At 37.8% G+C, this 17745-nt stretch overlaps 1 protein-coding gene across 1 annotated transcript in view; it reads left to right on the forward strand.

The window, feature by feature from the left end:
- Nucleotides 1-17745, forward strand: part of LOC118746347 (ATP-dependent DNA helicase Q4-like) — a gene marked incomplete at its 3' end in the record, with an annotated part of 18173 nt that extends 428 nt beyond the window's left edge. The window contains 5 exon segments of the mRNA XM_036480201.1: nt 6-1233; nt 5329-6105; nt 6180-6355; nt 17223-17539; nt 17691-17745. Coding sequence (XP_036336094.1) covers nt 6-1233; nt 5329-6105; nt 6180-6355; nt 17223-17539; nt 17691-17745 — 2553 coding nt within the window.

Consider the following 17745-nt stretch of genomic DNA (forward strand, 5'->3'; position numbering starts at 1 on the left):
GGGAGACTCCTTGCTGCCGCTGTCGGCACAGCTCAAAGAGGATCCCTCACCATTTCCAACACTTGAAGAAGCCGAGCGTATGGCAGCTCATAATAAGGTTGTGGTGCACAGCAGAAATATATCGAAATTGCCAGCTGCACCAAATACTGCATTATATCAGAACAGTGAAGATGGTTGCCTAAGAGAAAAGCAAGAAAATACAGATGAGCAGGATGAAGAAGTAGATGAGGAGACCACGGGCGGTAACCGAAGTAATGGTAACTCTGTTGATGACTATGAAAGCGAGAATAGTATGGGTTTTGAAAGCGATGAAGAGCTTGAAAATATAAACCTAGAACAATTATCCACTCCGACTACTCAAGTTTCACCCATTAAAAAATATGTAGGTCACCAAATTCCAGAAAGTTTTCTTAAAGAAGCCGGTTTACATTCGACAAGTACGAATGAAAAAATACCAGGTACACAGTTTGGCGATATCAGTCCTCTTTATGAACTCGATTCCGAAGGAAATGTACGTACCGACGTTCCCTCCGAAGTAACAGATGCATTGCGTATGTTCGGTCATACCAATTTTCGAAAAGGCCAAGACCGTGCAATTATGCGTATACTATCTGGTCTTTCAACGTTAGTTACTCTAAGCACCGGCAGCGGAAAGTCGTTATGTTATCAGTTGCCCGCTTATTTGTATAGCCATCGCAGACGGGCAATAACATTAGTTATATCACCGCTCGTGTCCCTTATGGAAGATCAGGTGACCGGTGTGCCACATTTTTTGCGAGCACATTGCCTACACACAAATCAAACACCCCAACAGAAACTTAAGGTAATGGAGAAAATATCTGCTGGTGAAGTGGATATTTTGTTAGTGTCACCGGAAGCAGTAGTGGCTGGCGAACGTTCCACTGGTTTTGGCGCAATTCTGCGGCAACTACCACCAATTGCCTTTGCCTGCATCGACGAGGCGCACTGTGTATCGCAATGGAGTCACAATTTTCGCCCTAGCTATCTGATGATTTGCAAAGTTCTAAGACAGAACTTGGGTATTCACACAGTGTTGGGCCTAACTGCAACAGCAACGTTACCAACACGGCTAAGCATTATTAGTCATTTAGGCATAACGGATGGCGTACGTGGTGTCATAAGTGACACTCCACTGCCAGATAATCTTCTGTTGTCCGTATCAAAGGACGAAAATAAAGATGCTGCGTTATTGGCCCTACTTACAAGTGATCGGTAAGATACATATACATATTTTAATTCAATAAACCATAGTTAATTTGTAATTATTATTTTATATTAATTTTTCATAAAAATATTTGACATTATGTGGAATAAAAATTTTATTACAAAGGTATTTTGAGGGTACAAAGGGTCCTAACAGTTGTTGTGTGCCTTGTGCAGCAGCTCAGAAAACAAAAGAAACTCATCCTTTTTATTTATGCGTTTAGGATTTGAGCCTTTTTTCAAGTCTAACGAAGTTTATTACATCACTAGCATAGAGTTGAAAATTGCAGTTTTAAATTTTTATAAGAGAGGAAAAAATCCTATAATTTTTTTTCAAGTACATATTTGGCAAAACTTTGTCTACAGAGCAAAACATACGAGTCATTTAATTAAAATTCGACGTTAATGAAAAATATTTGTATTTTCGTGGACTTATCAAATTTTCTGTGCTTTCTTTGGAATTAACAAATTTGCGTTTCACCGAATAGACTAGGCCTATTCCACAAATATACTATCACTGAGTTCGAATAGCTACGAACGTATAAATATCCACAGGTACTCTAATAATAAGTACCTGCTGCAAGCGGATTTTCGGCTTTTTTTAAATAAAATTTTCCTCAATTTTGATTCTCTTAATGAAAGGATCTCTTGCTGCTGCTCCAATTATGAAGATTTCTCATGGCCTTAAGTGAAAGACCTTATCAAGATGCACTGCTCAGAGCAGCTGATATGCCGGGGCATGCGAATCTCTGCATACTTCCGATGATCATTTTCCGTAAATCACGTACGGCGACAGTCCCCAGTTTGTCGGAATGCCATTTTGCAGAGCTTAGAGTCGAAAGATAAAACCGAAGTACTTCGCCTTCCGTGAAAACATTTCTCTACTTAAGCAAACATTGTTTATGGATAATATGATGAACTTTTTATAACATTTTCCCATAGTGCCACTGCTACGAAAAACATGTATGTATGCCTATTTACGAGTACTAGTGTTCGCCCAGCGGTTGAAATTCAACCGATAAAATTAAGGATAGTTTATGTAAGTTGAATGAGCTAAAATAACATTAGTTGGAATGGGTTAAGTGGAGCGGAGTTTAGCTTAGTACTTGGCATAACATAACATAACCATAACATAAGAATAAATAACATAACATATGAAGCATAACACACCACAATATAACATCGCACACTCTTCAGTTGTATTTCCTTTTTATCCCTTTTTTCACCTCTTATTTATTTTGGTTCATTTTATGCCAAATGATGTTGCCTTTGATGCCACATCAAGTGATATCATGTCATGTGGTGAAATTGGGTGTGGTGAGCTGCGGTGTGGTGGAATTGGGTGTAGGAGTTACGGTGTGGTGAATTAAGGTGTGGTGGATTCAGGTGTGGTGAGTTAAGTTATGGTGAGAAAGTTGAGGTGTGGTGAATTTTGGTGTGGTGAGTTGAGGTGAGTTAAGGTGTGGTGAGAAAGTTGAGGTGTGGTGAATTAAGGGTGGTGGATTTAGGTGTGGTGGATTTAGGTGCGGGGGTTAAGGTGTGGCGAGTTGAGGTGTGGTGAATTAATGAGTGGTGAGCTCAGGTGGAGTAAGTTTTTAAGTTAAGATGAGTTAAAGTTAAGGGGTTATGATCTTTATCCTTATCTTCATCTTCATCTTCATCTTCATATCCACCTTCGTTTGTATTTAGGTTTCTTTACTTTTATTCTAATCTTTGCCTTTATCCCTTTCTTCTTCTACATATTCAACTTTACCTTCTTCCTTGCATGAATCTTAATCTTCGTAAATCTGATTTCTAAACTGCGGCTTAGCAGATTTCTTTAATTCAGTATCAATAATAAAGCAATGTCATTGATGCCACATAAAGTGATATCATGTCATGTGGGGAAATTGGGTGTGGTGGTTTGCGATGTGGTGGAATTGGGTATGGGAGTTACGGTGCTTTGAATTCAGGTGTGGTGGGCTTAAGAGGTGCGGTGAGTTTAGGTGTGGTGAATTTATCTGTGGTGAGTTGAGGTGTGGTGAATTTAGGTGTGGGGAGTTAAGATGTGGTGAGTTGAGGTGTGGTGAGTTAAGGTGTGGTGAGAAAGTTGAGGTGTGGTGAATTACGGTGTGGTGGATTTAGGTGTGGGGGGTTAACGTGTGGTGAGTTGAGGTGTGGTGAGTTAAGGTGTGGTGAGAGAGTTGAAGTGTGGTGAATTACGGTGTGGGGGTTAAGTTGTGGTGTGTTTCATCTTCATCTTCATCTTCATCTTCATCTTCATCTTCATCTTCATCTTCATCTTCATCTTCATCTTCATCTTCATCTTCATCTTCGTCGTCTTGGTCTTCATCTTTATCTTTTCCTTTATCCTGATCTAAATATGTCCATTCTTTTCTTCATTTACATATTCACCCTCACCATTGTTATTAGGTTAGGTACTTAAATTTTCCTTCCTCTTTGTCTTTATATCTAGGTTTCTTTACTTTTATTTTAATTTCTGTATTTATCCCTTTCTTCTTCTCCATACTCAAAATTATCTTCATCCTTGTTTGAGGCTAATCTATTCATGTACATACATACATACATCTTATTCCTAAACTGCTGCTTAGCACGTTTCATTAATTCACTATCAATATTAAAGCATACATTTAGGAGGCATTTCCGCCCCAACCATGTACATGTATGGCATTGGTATTGGTGTGACTTTTGAATTGATTTTTTCGCTCTATTTTAAACTAATTTGAAATTTTAAAAATTGCCTGCACATCAGCATGAAAATACCTTTCTAATGATATATAATTGTTTATACCTTAGAAGTACAGTTTAGCCGTAAAAGGGGTGTAAAGGAAACATGATTGCCTATTTATATAATTGATTAAGAACCCAACAAGCAAAATAAACTTAAAGTCGGTTTTATTTTACATAGATTTTATAAAGCGAAAATGCTTATCTTGGTATAAAGTCAAGATCAAAAAATACAATAAAACTATTAACAGTAAATATAGCTTTTATTAAGAAAAGAGCAAAGCAAAATAAGTACAGTTTTTTTTTTTCATATCAAAATTAAAACGAATAAAAATCAGCAACATCAACAGAAGTTTTTCCAAGCAGCTGTCGCCTCTCGACAGAAAATGGCAACCCTCCGAGTGTACTTCTGCCATAAAAAAGCAGAACACGCGTGCGACGAGATGCTCAGCAAAACATGTAGAAAGCGTTTAAGCGCCAAGCATTCGTTTATTGGACTCAAATATGACATACTGTTCATCGCCAAATAACCTAGGATATAATTTTGAAACTATTTGATCGATCAAAAAATCCGGTTTATTTGATATTCGAAAAATCAAAATTTCACAAAAACCGCCTATAGATTGCCAAAAAAAAAACCGGTGGTAACCGATTTGGAAAAACCTAGTCAATCACCCTAATACATACATATAAAAACTGCACTTTGGCTGTTTTTTTTTAACGCATGTGCAGAAATATTTTGAATTGAAAGCGTTAAATTTTTAACTTTACTTCGCCTGAATTTCCTGTATAACAGAAAATACCACATTTTTTATGCTTCTCGAAGTTTGCGTGTTGGTTGGCTAAAATTAAAATTAATTTGATTTTGTTCATGTAGGAAATATGATTTGCTGACTACAGCAATATCGAAATCTCTAAATATTTTAAATCTATCTACGCAAAAATAGCTAATACAAAGATATACATATGTATTATTTACTGGCTTCACAACCACTAGTGAAGATCTATGACAATATCGAAGTACGCACTAACTAACCAAATTGAGTTTAATTAAATTTTTTTCAACTACAGACTACATGGACAGACTTTTTCGAATTATTCAGAAATTTTAAATGACTAGAGTTAATTTTTGATTGGTAATTTAAAAAAGCATGCAATTTTATGCTGTAATTTCGATATGATTGAATATAATTATTGAAAAACTGAAATAAAACTTATGTATGTACTACATGTTTTTACATATTTATATATTTAAGGCCATATTTAGTTTATTATTTATTATGTTGCATATTTTGGCCAGCACTGGTTATATATGTATATAGTATATTACCTTTTCCCTGACCCTATTACGAAGCGTTATTTTCTTGAAAATTTCAGATTTACTGACTGCCATTCGATAATAGTTTACTGCACGCGTCGGGATGAGTGTGAACGCGTATCTTCATACCTTCGCACATGTATGCAGGATCAATATAAAGAGAAAGATGCTTCAGCCAATGGCAAGCGAAAGCGTAAGCGAGTAAATTGGGCTGCGGAGCCTTATCATGCTGGTATGCCGTCTTCACGGCGTCGCACAATACAAAACGCCTTTATGAGCAATGATCTACGCATTGTTGTGGCAACCATAGCTTTCGGTATGGGTATCAACAAACCAGATTTACGTGCCGTTATTCATTACAATATGCCCCGCAATTACGAAAGTTATGTGCAAGAAATTGGTCGTGCCGGTCGAGATGGCAAGCCAGCACATTGCCATCTCTTTTTAGATGCGCGTGGAGGGGACAAATGTGAACTACGTCGACACATCTATGCGAACTCAATCGATCGACATGTGATACGCAAACTGTTGCAGCACGTTTTTGTGCCTTGTGCCTGTGCCAAGAAGGGGCAGTCGGAAGAGCAATATCAGAGAACCCAAGCTGCCAAAAATGAATTGGTGATTAATGCAGAATCGCAAGTGAATAATCGATTTTGTCCCGGCCATGAAATCGGATTATCGGTCGAACGGACCGTTGAAGAATTGGACATACCAGAGGAGAATATTTCTACATTGCTGTGCTATTTGGAGCTGGATTCTCGCTGGAATATTAGTGTGCTTAGCAACGCCTATACCATGGCCAAGGTCATATCATACGGAGGTGCCAAGTATTTAAAGTGAGTTCTTGAATTGAATGAGTTCTGTGAATGAGTTCTGTAAAATACTTAATATTTTTACTGAAAATTTGCAGACATGCTGCCAAGGAATGTGCCCCATTAGCTATGGCTATTGCGCTTGAAATAAAACAAAACAAATTTAAGGACGATTCAAATTTAATAGAGTTCTCCGTGGTTGATGTTGCTGCTGCGATTGGCTGGAATAGTGGTGTGGTTAAATATCAACTTAAAAATTTAGAGTGGACCCAAGGTAATTAAAATTAAAACCTCCAAAATATGTTTAAGCAGTTTGTGCAAGGCCTTGCAAGAAATTCCAAAAAAAAAACGAAGAAAGCTTATGGCGATGAGAATTGAAAATACACATCCCTAATCGAATTCAGGGGATAATTTGATATACTACCCTGCGCACCTTTAGCTCATACACTTTGAAATATTTCTACTATATATATATTTCTACTAAATATGAACTATAAGTGTGAAGTGTGTGAACTCTAGGTGGGCAGGGTAGTACATATACCCTTGTGGTCAGTTGATTAAGCTAAGTGACATTTTGACCAGTTTTGGATATTTTTAACCGACATCAAAAAAAGGAGCAGGTTATTAATTCGTATGTTATGTATCTTACCGCATAACTTTGGACCACGTCAACCGATAATTCTTATTTCATCGGAAAGGTAGTGTCTCACAGGTGGTCCCATACAAATTTGGTTTAGATCCGATCATTGGATAATGAAAAAAATGAACGATACTCCTAAAATTGTATATAAGAATTGAAGTCGGTTGTGTTCTTTTGCGTAAAAATTACTTGTTCCTTAATGCTTATAATTTTTTTTTGTTATAAAAGTCTAGCATATTCATAGCTGGGTCGTAATGAATCCTTTAAGAATTAAATTACTCCCAATTACAAATTACAAGGCATTGTAATTAGGAATCAATTCGTTCAGTCCACAGCAAAAAAATTGATTACTTTTTTCAATTCCTTAGAAGTAATTTCAAATGTAATTGTTTTTTTTTTTGAATTCCATTACAAGGAATCTCATATTGTGATTTGAATAAATTATGTGCTACTAATATAATTTTTCCCCCATTTCCTTTGAAAGGAATTGAAAATGTAATATATTTTCTTCCAATGCCAAATGCAATGCCAAAATGCCATAACTAATCCGAATGGAGCCTTGGGTCACCGCAAAAAGAGAGAGTCGGACCACTCCGACTTATTCGGTTTAAGGGCTCACTGAAGTCTGTTCACCAGTAGGTGCGGCTGTAAGCGGGTGTCTGCTTGGAGCAAGCGGCTCGCTATATAAACGTGTATTTGGTTGCGAAACCACCGCCGTCCCAGCAATGGGTTGTGCGCTGGGTTTGGGACACGCCACGTAAAAACCACTTCCAGTGAAGAAGCAAGGCAAAGCATCGGATGAGACCCCCCCTTATGATGACGACCACGGCAAACGTTTAATGGACTACGATGTGAGGGCATGCACCTGGAATGTCCGGAATGTGTAAAGGAGCGCAAATTCGGTGTTGGATTTATGGTGGGAGAGAGACTCCGTCGCCGAGTACTGTCGTTCACCCCGGTGGACGGGCGTCTATCCACAATCCGCATCAAAGGAGATTCTTCAACATCTCGCACATCTGCGCCCAAGGATGAGGCATCCTAGGATCTCTTCTATGAGAGCTTGGAGAGCACGTATGAGCGCTGCCCCCATCATGATATAAAAATCGTGTTTGGCGACCTCAATGCCAGGGTGGGCAAGGATGGGATCTTTGGATCTTCGGATTGAGGCTGATCGACTTCGCCGGGGCCCGAAACATGGTAGTATGCAGTACTAGGTTCAAGCATAAAAAGATCCATCAAGCTACGTGGCTGCCTCCGGATCGAAAAACGAGAAACAAAATCGATCATATTGTGATAGACGGAAGGCACGCTTCCAGTGTTTTAGACGTACGCACACTCCGAGGCCCAAACATCGACTCGAACCACTATCTTGTTGCAGCCTAGATACGCACCTGCCTCTGTGCAGCAAAAAATGTGCGCCCAAATATGCAAGGAAAGCTTAACGTCGAAAAGCTGCAATCACAACTGACTGCCAGTGCTTTCGCTACTCGACTCTCACACCTGCTCTCGGAGACCACTCTTCAACAAACCGACATATGCGAGCAGTGGAACCACATTTCTCGCTCATTAAGTACCGCCGCCGAAGAAGTAGTCGGATTTCAGCGAGCCCGAAAGGACAACTGGTACGATGAGGAGTGTCTGGAAGCTGCAGAGAAAAAAGATGCCGCCTACAGGGCCACGCTGCGATCGGGCGCAACGCGCGCTATGTGGGACCGCTATAGGGATTTGAAGAGGGAAGTGAGACGTATTTGCCGCAATAAGAAGAGCGAGGCCGAAATACGTGAGTGCGAAGAGCATGGAATGCTGGCCGACAGGAAGAATGCCCGAAAATTTTACCTAGAGTTAGGCGACTTACGGAAGGTTTCAAGACCAGGGCGTTCTCCTGAAAGAACAACAATGGCGACATAGTAACCGATGTTCAGGGCGTACTTAAATTATGAAGGGAACACTTCTCCGCCCTAATGAATGGTAGCAGCACGGAAAGTTGTGGAGAAGAAGAACCTGAGCCCGCAGTCTATGATGACGGAGTCGACGTTCCACCACCTGACTATGACGAGGTACGAATAGCAATAACGCGGCTGAAAAACCACAAAGCTGCTGGAGCTGACAGCCCGCCAGCTAAGCTATTCAGTTCTATTCTGCATTTCGATTCGAATCGAAATTTTCTCCGTTTGGCAACTTTGGTATTCTGCGTTCCGTTTCTTTTCGATCAATCTTCGAAATTTACGATTATACCGATTCTACATTTCGATCGTAGTTCCGTTTTTCTAAGTTGCAAATTTGTTGACGGAGAACGTTTCGATTGTTATTTTCGTGGGTTTAAATAATAAAATTTTATAAAAAATTAAATAAAACATACGAGCGGTTATACGGGCAATAAGAAAAATTTGCTCAAATAAAGACAATCAAAAGGGATATTGCGCGAGGTTTTCAAAGAGGAAATCCAGGCGTTTTTGTTTTCATTATAAATAAGACTGTGAAATGCACTGAATACCATTTATTCCTTTTATATAAATTAATAGATGTATGTGCATACATACATGCATACATACTTAAAATGTGAAGTTTCATAAAAATAGATGCTTTTATTATTGCACATTTTAAAAAGAGGAGCGTATGTTGTCTCGAATTCGATTTGCAATGGAAGGATAAGATTCGTTCTTCTCCTACTCTTGACGGCTTTCAAAATGGAATTCATTTGCGTTCAAATCCTCCACTCTGTAGTAAATGCAAATGTTGTGGAGTGCTCAAACAACGTTTATAATTTCACTGGCTTTGAGCGATGAGTAATACAGGTCAAGATGAATTTCTTATGACTCTTCACTCATCTGAAAAAGATCAAACATGTCCCTAAATCTCCGCCTTTCAACTTCCGCATCAGCAATCTGGGACTCGTTCTCCTCTTCAAGCAATAACGCCGCGGCTATGGATTTCATTCTTATAATTATGTATCCACTTAAATTTTAATTTTAAATTACAGTAATGCTAGGTATATTTAGTTATTTTAAAATATTTACAAACTTTAACTTCATAAGCTGCTATAGTTTGGTGGCAAATATTTCTTTGTTTTGTTTCGATTTCACACATTCCTAGGCAAACAGCTGATTTTGAAAGATGTTTTCTCTCTTCCTCTTCTTCTTTCGATTCGATCGTAACGCAGAATACCTAATTTCGATTCTTGCGGAGCGGAATGCGGGAACGGAATCGAAATGCAGAATAGGGCTGATTCAAATACGGCGGCGAGGAGTTGATAAGGTGCATGCATCATCTCTTGGTCAGCATATGATCAAATGAACGCATGCCTGACCACTGGAATTTAGGTGTGCTATGTCTAATCCCCAAGAAAGGTGACCCCGCCATTCGCGCCAACTACTGCGGGATCAGCCTTCTAAGCATAAGTAACAAGGTCTTATCGAGCGTATTGTGTGAAAGACTGAAGCCCACCGTCAATGAACTGATTGGGCCTTATCAGTGTGGCTTTAGACCTGGCGAATCCACCATAGACCAGGTATTCACAATACGCCAAATATTGGAAAATACCCGCGAGAAAGAGATCGACACTCACCACCTATTCGTCGACTTTAAAGCCGCTTTTGACAGCACTAAAAGGAGTTGCCTATACGCCGCTATGTCTGAATTTGGCATCCCCTCAAAACTCATACGGCTGTGTAAAATGGTGTTAAGCAATACCACCAGCTCCGTCAGAATTGGGAAAGACCTCTCCAAGCCGTTCGCCCCCAAACGGGGTTTCAGACAGGGCGAAGTCTGTTTTACTTTTTCCAAGGTGGACAGGGAAGCAGAGCGAATGGGGCTGGTGGTAAACGAGGACAAGACGAAGTATCTCCTGTCATCAAACAAACAGTCAGCACATTCGCGCCTTGGCACCCACGTCACTGTTGACAGTAACAATTTCGAGAAAGTAGAGCATGAACGAAAGACACAAGGTCACGTAAGAACAAGAGAGTGAAAAAAGTCGATTTTTTTTTGCGGGTTCTACGCCATCTTGTTTAACAGGAAAACGAGCGAAAAGTGAACAAAGCAAAGAAAACAACGAAAACCAAAATTAGCCAAAATTATTGTCAGCCACTTTAAACGCACAATTTAGGTAAAATGATGTAACAAAATGCTTTAAAATGTGTTGTCATGTTGAATTAACTCTTCTTTACTTGAATAAAAGTGTAAAATAGTGGTGCTTGTGATGTAAACAAACGCTCAACTGACGAACCCGCTTTCGCAAACTTTTCTCAAAACCAGTTACAAATACAACGTCGCGTTCTTACGTGATCTTGTATTTTTGGTTCATGAAAGTAGAGAATTTCGTTTACTTGGGAACCAGTATTAACACCGATAATAATGTCAGTGCTACTTTGGACTGAGTAGGCAATTCAGGAGTAAAGTCCTCTCTCGACATACGAAAACCACGCTCTATAAGTCATTCATCATGCCCGTGCTGGTATATGGCGCAGAAGCATGGACAATGACAACATCCGATGAGGCGGCTTTTGGAGTGTTTGAGAGAAAGATTTTGCAGAAGCCTTACGGGCCTTTACGCGTTGGCGACGGCGAGTACCGCAGACGATGGAACGCTGAGCTGTATGAGCTTTACAACGACATGGACATAATGCAGCGAATTAAAATACAGCGGCTCCGCTGGCTTGGCCATGTCGTTCGAATGGACACCGACGCTCCAGCTCTGAAAGTATTCAACTCGGTACCCTCTGGTGGTAGCAGAGGAAGAGGGAGGCCCCCACTGCGATGGAAAGATCAGGTGGAGAAGGACTTGGCTTCACTTGGCGTTTCCAATTGGCGTCAGTTGGCAGAGAAGAGAAACGACTGGCGTGCTTTGCTGAACTCGGCCAAAATCGCTTAGGCGGTTACAGCGTCAAATAATAATAAGAAGAGGAATTACATTTGAAATTACTTCTAAGGAATTGAGAAAGTAATCAATTGCCTTGCTGTGAACTTAAGGAATTGATTCCTAATTACAGCTACTGAGGAATGTAATTGTAATTGTAATGTAATTGCATTTACCCTGCTCTGTACACATTACATAACCTGCTGCATTTCACACTTTGTACATTTCAAACTTTGTACAAAAAAAAAACAATTGGAAAATTTTTAGGTATGCAGTTTTATAGCCCATTAAATTTTAGTTAGCTCTATTTTTATATTAAAAACAATAAACATTAAACAAGCAAAAGAAAAATAGCCAAAACTGATCCAAATGTTATGTTCGTAGTTTTTTTCACATCACTGTAGATCGTTCACTTTTATATGAATATTATTGAAAAAAAATAAAGATAAATTGCAAATAATGTCTCCAAAGTTTACGTGTATTTCGAACAAGAAATCTTTGCACGCCATGGTCGAGCACTTAATATTAAGGACTCAAATTTTCAAGGGTTTTTTTAGGTATTTCCCATTAAATTTTGAAGTGGGAGTGAAAAAGAATCATAGTCGGGGAAAAAGGCACCCTAACGTATATACATGTATATACTACATGTATATGTACATATAAATTTCACACATTCCTTACTTTACCGATTCTTTTTTCAATTAATAACACAGGTTTACAAAAAAAAGTGTATGCATATTAAACCAAACCTACATATATATCCCTATGTTATTCGACACGCTGAATGAAAAGCTGAGGTCCGTTGGCCTCCATCACGTCAGGTTCGTGGTTATTTGAAGGTCAAGTAGGGAAAAATTCATTGAATAAACCTGAAAATTCAATAAGTTTCATCTGAATTTGACCTGGGATGACCTTGGCACGACCTCTAGATGACCTTGAGGAACCAAGGGACCCCCATACTCGGTTTCAGCGACACTAAAAACAAAAATTTTTATTTTTATTTTTTGTTAAATCTGTATTCGTATGGAAAAGTAGCTTATGTCGATTTTTGCTTTAGTGTAAATCGTCATTCGCAGCATACAATTTCGAATTACTGACGCTTAGCCGTTAAAGAACTTTTGGCAAATAAACGTGCAACAAATAGTTCCGATACTAGCAAGTTAATATTCTTATTAAGTCTCATCAAAAAATTCCTTTTCGTGACTTGGCCGAGCTTCTCCTCCAATTTGTGGTATGCGTCTTGATGTTCTTACGCAAATGGAGGCACTCGCAAGTTTTACGCCCCCTTCGAACGGCAAGTGGAGGCTTGCCATTTACTGTTGAAGGGCGATCGCTGTTAGAAAAAACGTTTTTTAATTTAGATGTTGCCCGGACCAGGGATCGAATCCAGGTCCTACGGAGTCTTAGCACGCACTTCTAACCACTTAACCACACCTGCTTCTGATATATGAGTATTTCCATACGTCACATACGTGACAGTCGTACGGTTCAAAGAGATACAAGCAAGGAAAAACATTTATTTTTTTTTATTTTTTTAGACCCTTGTGTAGCACATAATGAGCTCTACATTTAGCCGAAAAATTAAAACAATCGAACCGCATGGTTCTTAATACCGCAAAGCTGTGCGAATTGTGGATGGCTTTTTTCATGAAACTTGTTTTAATATTATTTGGAGTAATTCTAGGTGTTTTAAGACTTTTTTGAATTAATGCAAGTTGTTTCAATTTTCTTTTACCCCAAGTGTGAAACGTCACGTGGCGTGACATAAATTTCCATCGTTATATTTTTGTTAATATTGCTTTTAAATGAATTTTTAACGCAAATAAAACATGCATTTTATGTCAAATATACTTTATATTATGACTTCAACGCCAATTCAGGGTAAATTTTTTGGAAATCTATGATTTATTATGTTCAACTACATACGGCAAACTCGAACCAAATCGGGCCATAAATACGGTTTCCTATTAAAAAAAAATTCTACTTACATATCAAGTATATATTTAAAAAAGCAGACAAATTGGCCCGTAAATACATTAGATATGTGATTTATTTTTTTTTTTTTGCCGCGGTAGACATTCCGATGGAAACACCCATATGTAAATCTTGTCTTCAGAGGACTTTAGTAAAATTTTGCGTGCAATTTTTTTGTAGAACATTTTAACGCATTGACTCCTACCATCATCCCAGCAAATACAGTCTCTAACGTTAGAGTAATTTGGATTTCTACATTAGATAACTAGGGTAATTCTCTAATCGTTCTCGAGTCGAATGACGAAGTTAGAGAACTACATTGGAACTCAATTCGAGAACGATTAGCGAAACAATCCAAATTTAAATAAATGTTCCAAATGAATGAATCATAAATGATGTTTAAGTTTAAACAGTTCATTATTATTTTATTGCAAATTCGTTTCATACAAATTTTACAAACAAGACATACAGCCTCATTGCGTAAGTCGTAAATTAGGCTGAATTGTACGACTCGACAACATTAGCATTGTCTACTGTCGTGCTGAAATAAGTAAACGACGAAAATTGTCGAAAACTATGCAGTACTGCCAAGTTCTTCCGTTTTAATACATTAGTCGAGTGGAAATTTTAGGCAATGACGCTAAATTTTCGATACGATTCGACTCTCGAAAAACGACTTGCATTCGGCACGACTCTCGCAATGAGGCTGATTATTTTTAATAAAGCAAAACAGCAGTTCGAAATTCACATTCGAATCCCATTAAAGATGAATATTAGAATTCGATTAGAGAATTAATATTTTCTCCAGTCGAGAACTATGACCCATTTTTGTTGAGATCGCTGGGATTCTCGATAGCTTTTCGAGTCGTTCTCTAACGTTTGAGATTGGAGAATGTGGCTAGTTCTCCATTCATTCTCTAATCTATAACTAACGTCAATAGGTGTGTACTCGTATTGAGAGGACAAAATTATCCAGCAGACAAAATTCTGAGAATTTAGCAGTATTCGCTCTCAAAGAGACAAAAAATCCACAGAAGTACGAGAACGCAAAATTTGCAAATACTTGCAGCTTCCGAATCAGCTGATCACTTCCACAGTTGCCATTGGTGGGTCATTTGGCAATTTATTAGTTGTGTTCGATAACAAAATTAGCCAACACCAGCCAACAGTCAAAATCAAGAGCGTAAGCGAAATTTCTCTCCCAAAGAGAAGAAAAAGCAAACAAGTAAACGAACAGGAAATTAGCCATCACTTGCAAAAACGGGAAGGAAGAAGACACACCAGCTGACTTTGTTTATGTTTTATTTGTAAAAAAAAACTGAAATTCATGTTGCCTCCATGGAAGGAAAAAGGAAAGGAACATTTCTAGAAGTAAAAACTAGTTAGCACTATCATAAAGTCACATAGCAGGCAGCTAAAAAGCATATAAATACCAAAACTCGAAAAATTCAATTTTGTTTATTTACAAAAATTGCAACCATATGTTTTCGTCATGGATAATTTTTGCTGTTTAAAATTTTGCCAGTACAAAATGAATGCTTCTCTTGCATCAAAATGAACGCTTGCTCTCTCAATTTTTGTGTACTGGATAGTTTTTTGTCGTTATCGAATGCCACCCAGTAAAAATTTGGAAACCCTATTACAAATTTTTGTGTTGTCGAACGCAACTATTTTCTGCTTGGTACATTTTCCTCGATTTTACATTTTATACAATTGCATACTTTTGGAATCGAAATACCTTTTTAATGAATAAAACAACCTGGAGATTAATAGTAAATTAACTAAAAATAAACTCAACAAACCTTGTGCTTAATAACTTTACTATCTTTTTCCTTGTATACTAGTATTAATAATAAAATTTGCCACTTGCTTGACTTTTTGTGTGCTAAGTTCATTTGAACTGATGTGATTGTGATCAGCTGATTTTCTTACTTGCCAGTTTTCGCTGGGAAAAATTTTTCTAGCAGAAATTTGCAGCTCTATCACATTTTTCTCTCTCAATTTCCCCTACTTTGCAAGTTTTTTGGGTACGAGAACCCTAAACCAGTAAAAGTTTTCTAGAACTCTTGATAGTTTTGCGTACGAGGACACTCCTAATGTTTGCAGGGATAATGGGTTGACCGCTACTTCGAAGAAATTTCACGTAAAATAGAAAATGACAGCTAGAACATTTCAATCCTCCAACTGTCATTTCTACTTAACTTTTCCGAAAAACAGTTTTTTTAAGTTTAAAGTCCCAAAACATTTTTGCCGGAGAGGGTGCTGAAGTACAGTTCACCGTTCAGTTCCGCACATTTTGTTTTGTAGCAAACAGCTGATGATATTGTTGCCTACATACGATTTTGAGGGCAAATAAGTTTTAGAAAACGTTTACTGGTTTTGCGTTCTCGTACCCAAAAACTTGCAAAGTAGGGGAAATTGAGATAGCAAAACGTGATAGAGAGCTGCAAATTTCCGCTGGAAAAACGTTTACCAGCGGAAACTTGCAAGTAAGAAAAGCTGCTGATCACAATCACATCAGTTCAAATGAACTTAGGACACAAAAAGTCAAGCACTGACCTAACATGCAGTTGTGCCTTCTCACATATGCTCGTGGGCCAAATTGACCCACAATTTGTTTGCATGTCGTCGCCTGGGTAAACGATTGTCGCATGTTAATTTCGGCAGGTTGTGGGAAATCGCAATTGAAGTTTGGAATGCAATTTCTCAGAAACGCGAAGGTAGATTTTCTCCCAAGTCTCTGAAAATGTTACTCCTTAGTTCACAAAATTCTTAAATTATCTACTTTTTAATGTTTATTGTTAATTAGTTTTGAGTTTATGAATGAGTTTCTTTAGTAAAATTTTGTCGAAAGCGTCATTTGTCCACAATTTGGCAGCCACTTTTTATGAAATACGACAAAATGTGATCGAAATTTCTACTAAATTAACGACACTTTTAACTCAATACCTCGGAAACTAAAAGAGATATCCAAAAATGGTGAGAGCCATTTTTAAGATATTGATTTGTTTAATATAACTGCATAACTAACTAAATTTTTACTAAATTATCGAAAAAATTGTAGTCAATATCTCGGAAACTAGAGGAGATATCTAAAAACTGATAACACCAATCGAAAGACCTTATTTCAAAATATATAACTGCATCTAGAACTAAAAATCGTCAAAATCGCGCTTACGACAATCTTTTACCCAGGCGACGATGTGTACAAAATACTAAATAATTATATACAAAAATTGGTATACATTTTTTGAATTTTTTTGTTTCAATGGCTTCTAAAATGGCTAGAAACTTAACAGGCATTAAATAAGTTTTATTGCAGTGCAAAAGTTTTTAAGGTAAGTTCTGAACATTTCAATTTGTTAATAGCTATCTTCGAGCTGTGGTTGGAAGTCAGTTTATTCATAAAACTATATTTAAAATAACTTTTGCGGTCAAAAAATGGACATTTTAGCCCACTGTAAAAAATTGTGAGGAGCTCTAGCAAAGTCGTTTTTGATACTCACGTTTAGGCCTTATTTCGCGGAGATTTAGAAAAACCTTAAAATAGTTCCTAAGTATTTTCCATCTTAATTTATTTATCACTTTTTTTATTTGAAACTAAAATTTTAGATGGGATATATCAATGTCTAATGGTTTTGTATGTATTTGAACGCATGCTTTATTTTTCAGTCGATGGATATCCACGCCGCTCACCCATTAACGTGAACTTTTATGATATCGGCTTTCGTCTAAAAGCCCCAGGAGATTTTATACCTGAGGAAATAGATAATGCACTTGACACCCTATATAATCGCACCGTCGAGCAAGAAAGAACACAACTTATACAGCTGCAGTATGTTTTTCAGGGTCTTTCATCGGTCGCCTACAATACTTATATACCATGCACTAGTGCGAATTATGCCCCGGATCGCTCAAATCAACTTAAAGGAATTATACGCGATTATTTCGAAAATGACTATCCAAAAGAACTTAAGTTGGAAGCTGATGTAAGTAAACCCATACATTGTTCGTAAGCAGTTATATAGAAATTTTGTTTGGTACTACACTATTTATAACAGAATCCAGACAGAATTACTTAGAATCTTTTGTATTGAGTTGGAAACACTTAATTTCTAAATATTGTTCGCACTATTACAGGCTTCCGACTTATCCGATGCAGATATTGAAAACGATGTACTTTCGCTCATCAACA

Source organism: Rhagoletis pomonella, unplaced genomic scaffold (genome assembly GCF_013731165.1).
Source record: "Rhagoletis pomonella isolate Grant_MI unplaced genomic scaffold, Rhpom_1.0 Rhpom_scaffold_00010, whole genome shotgun sequence".
Classification (NCBI taxonomy): domain Eukaryota; kingdom Metazoa; phylum Arthropoda; class Insecta; order Diptera; family Tephritidae; genus Rhagoletis; species Rhagoletis pomonella.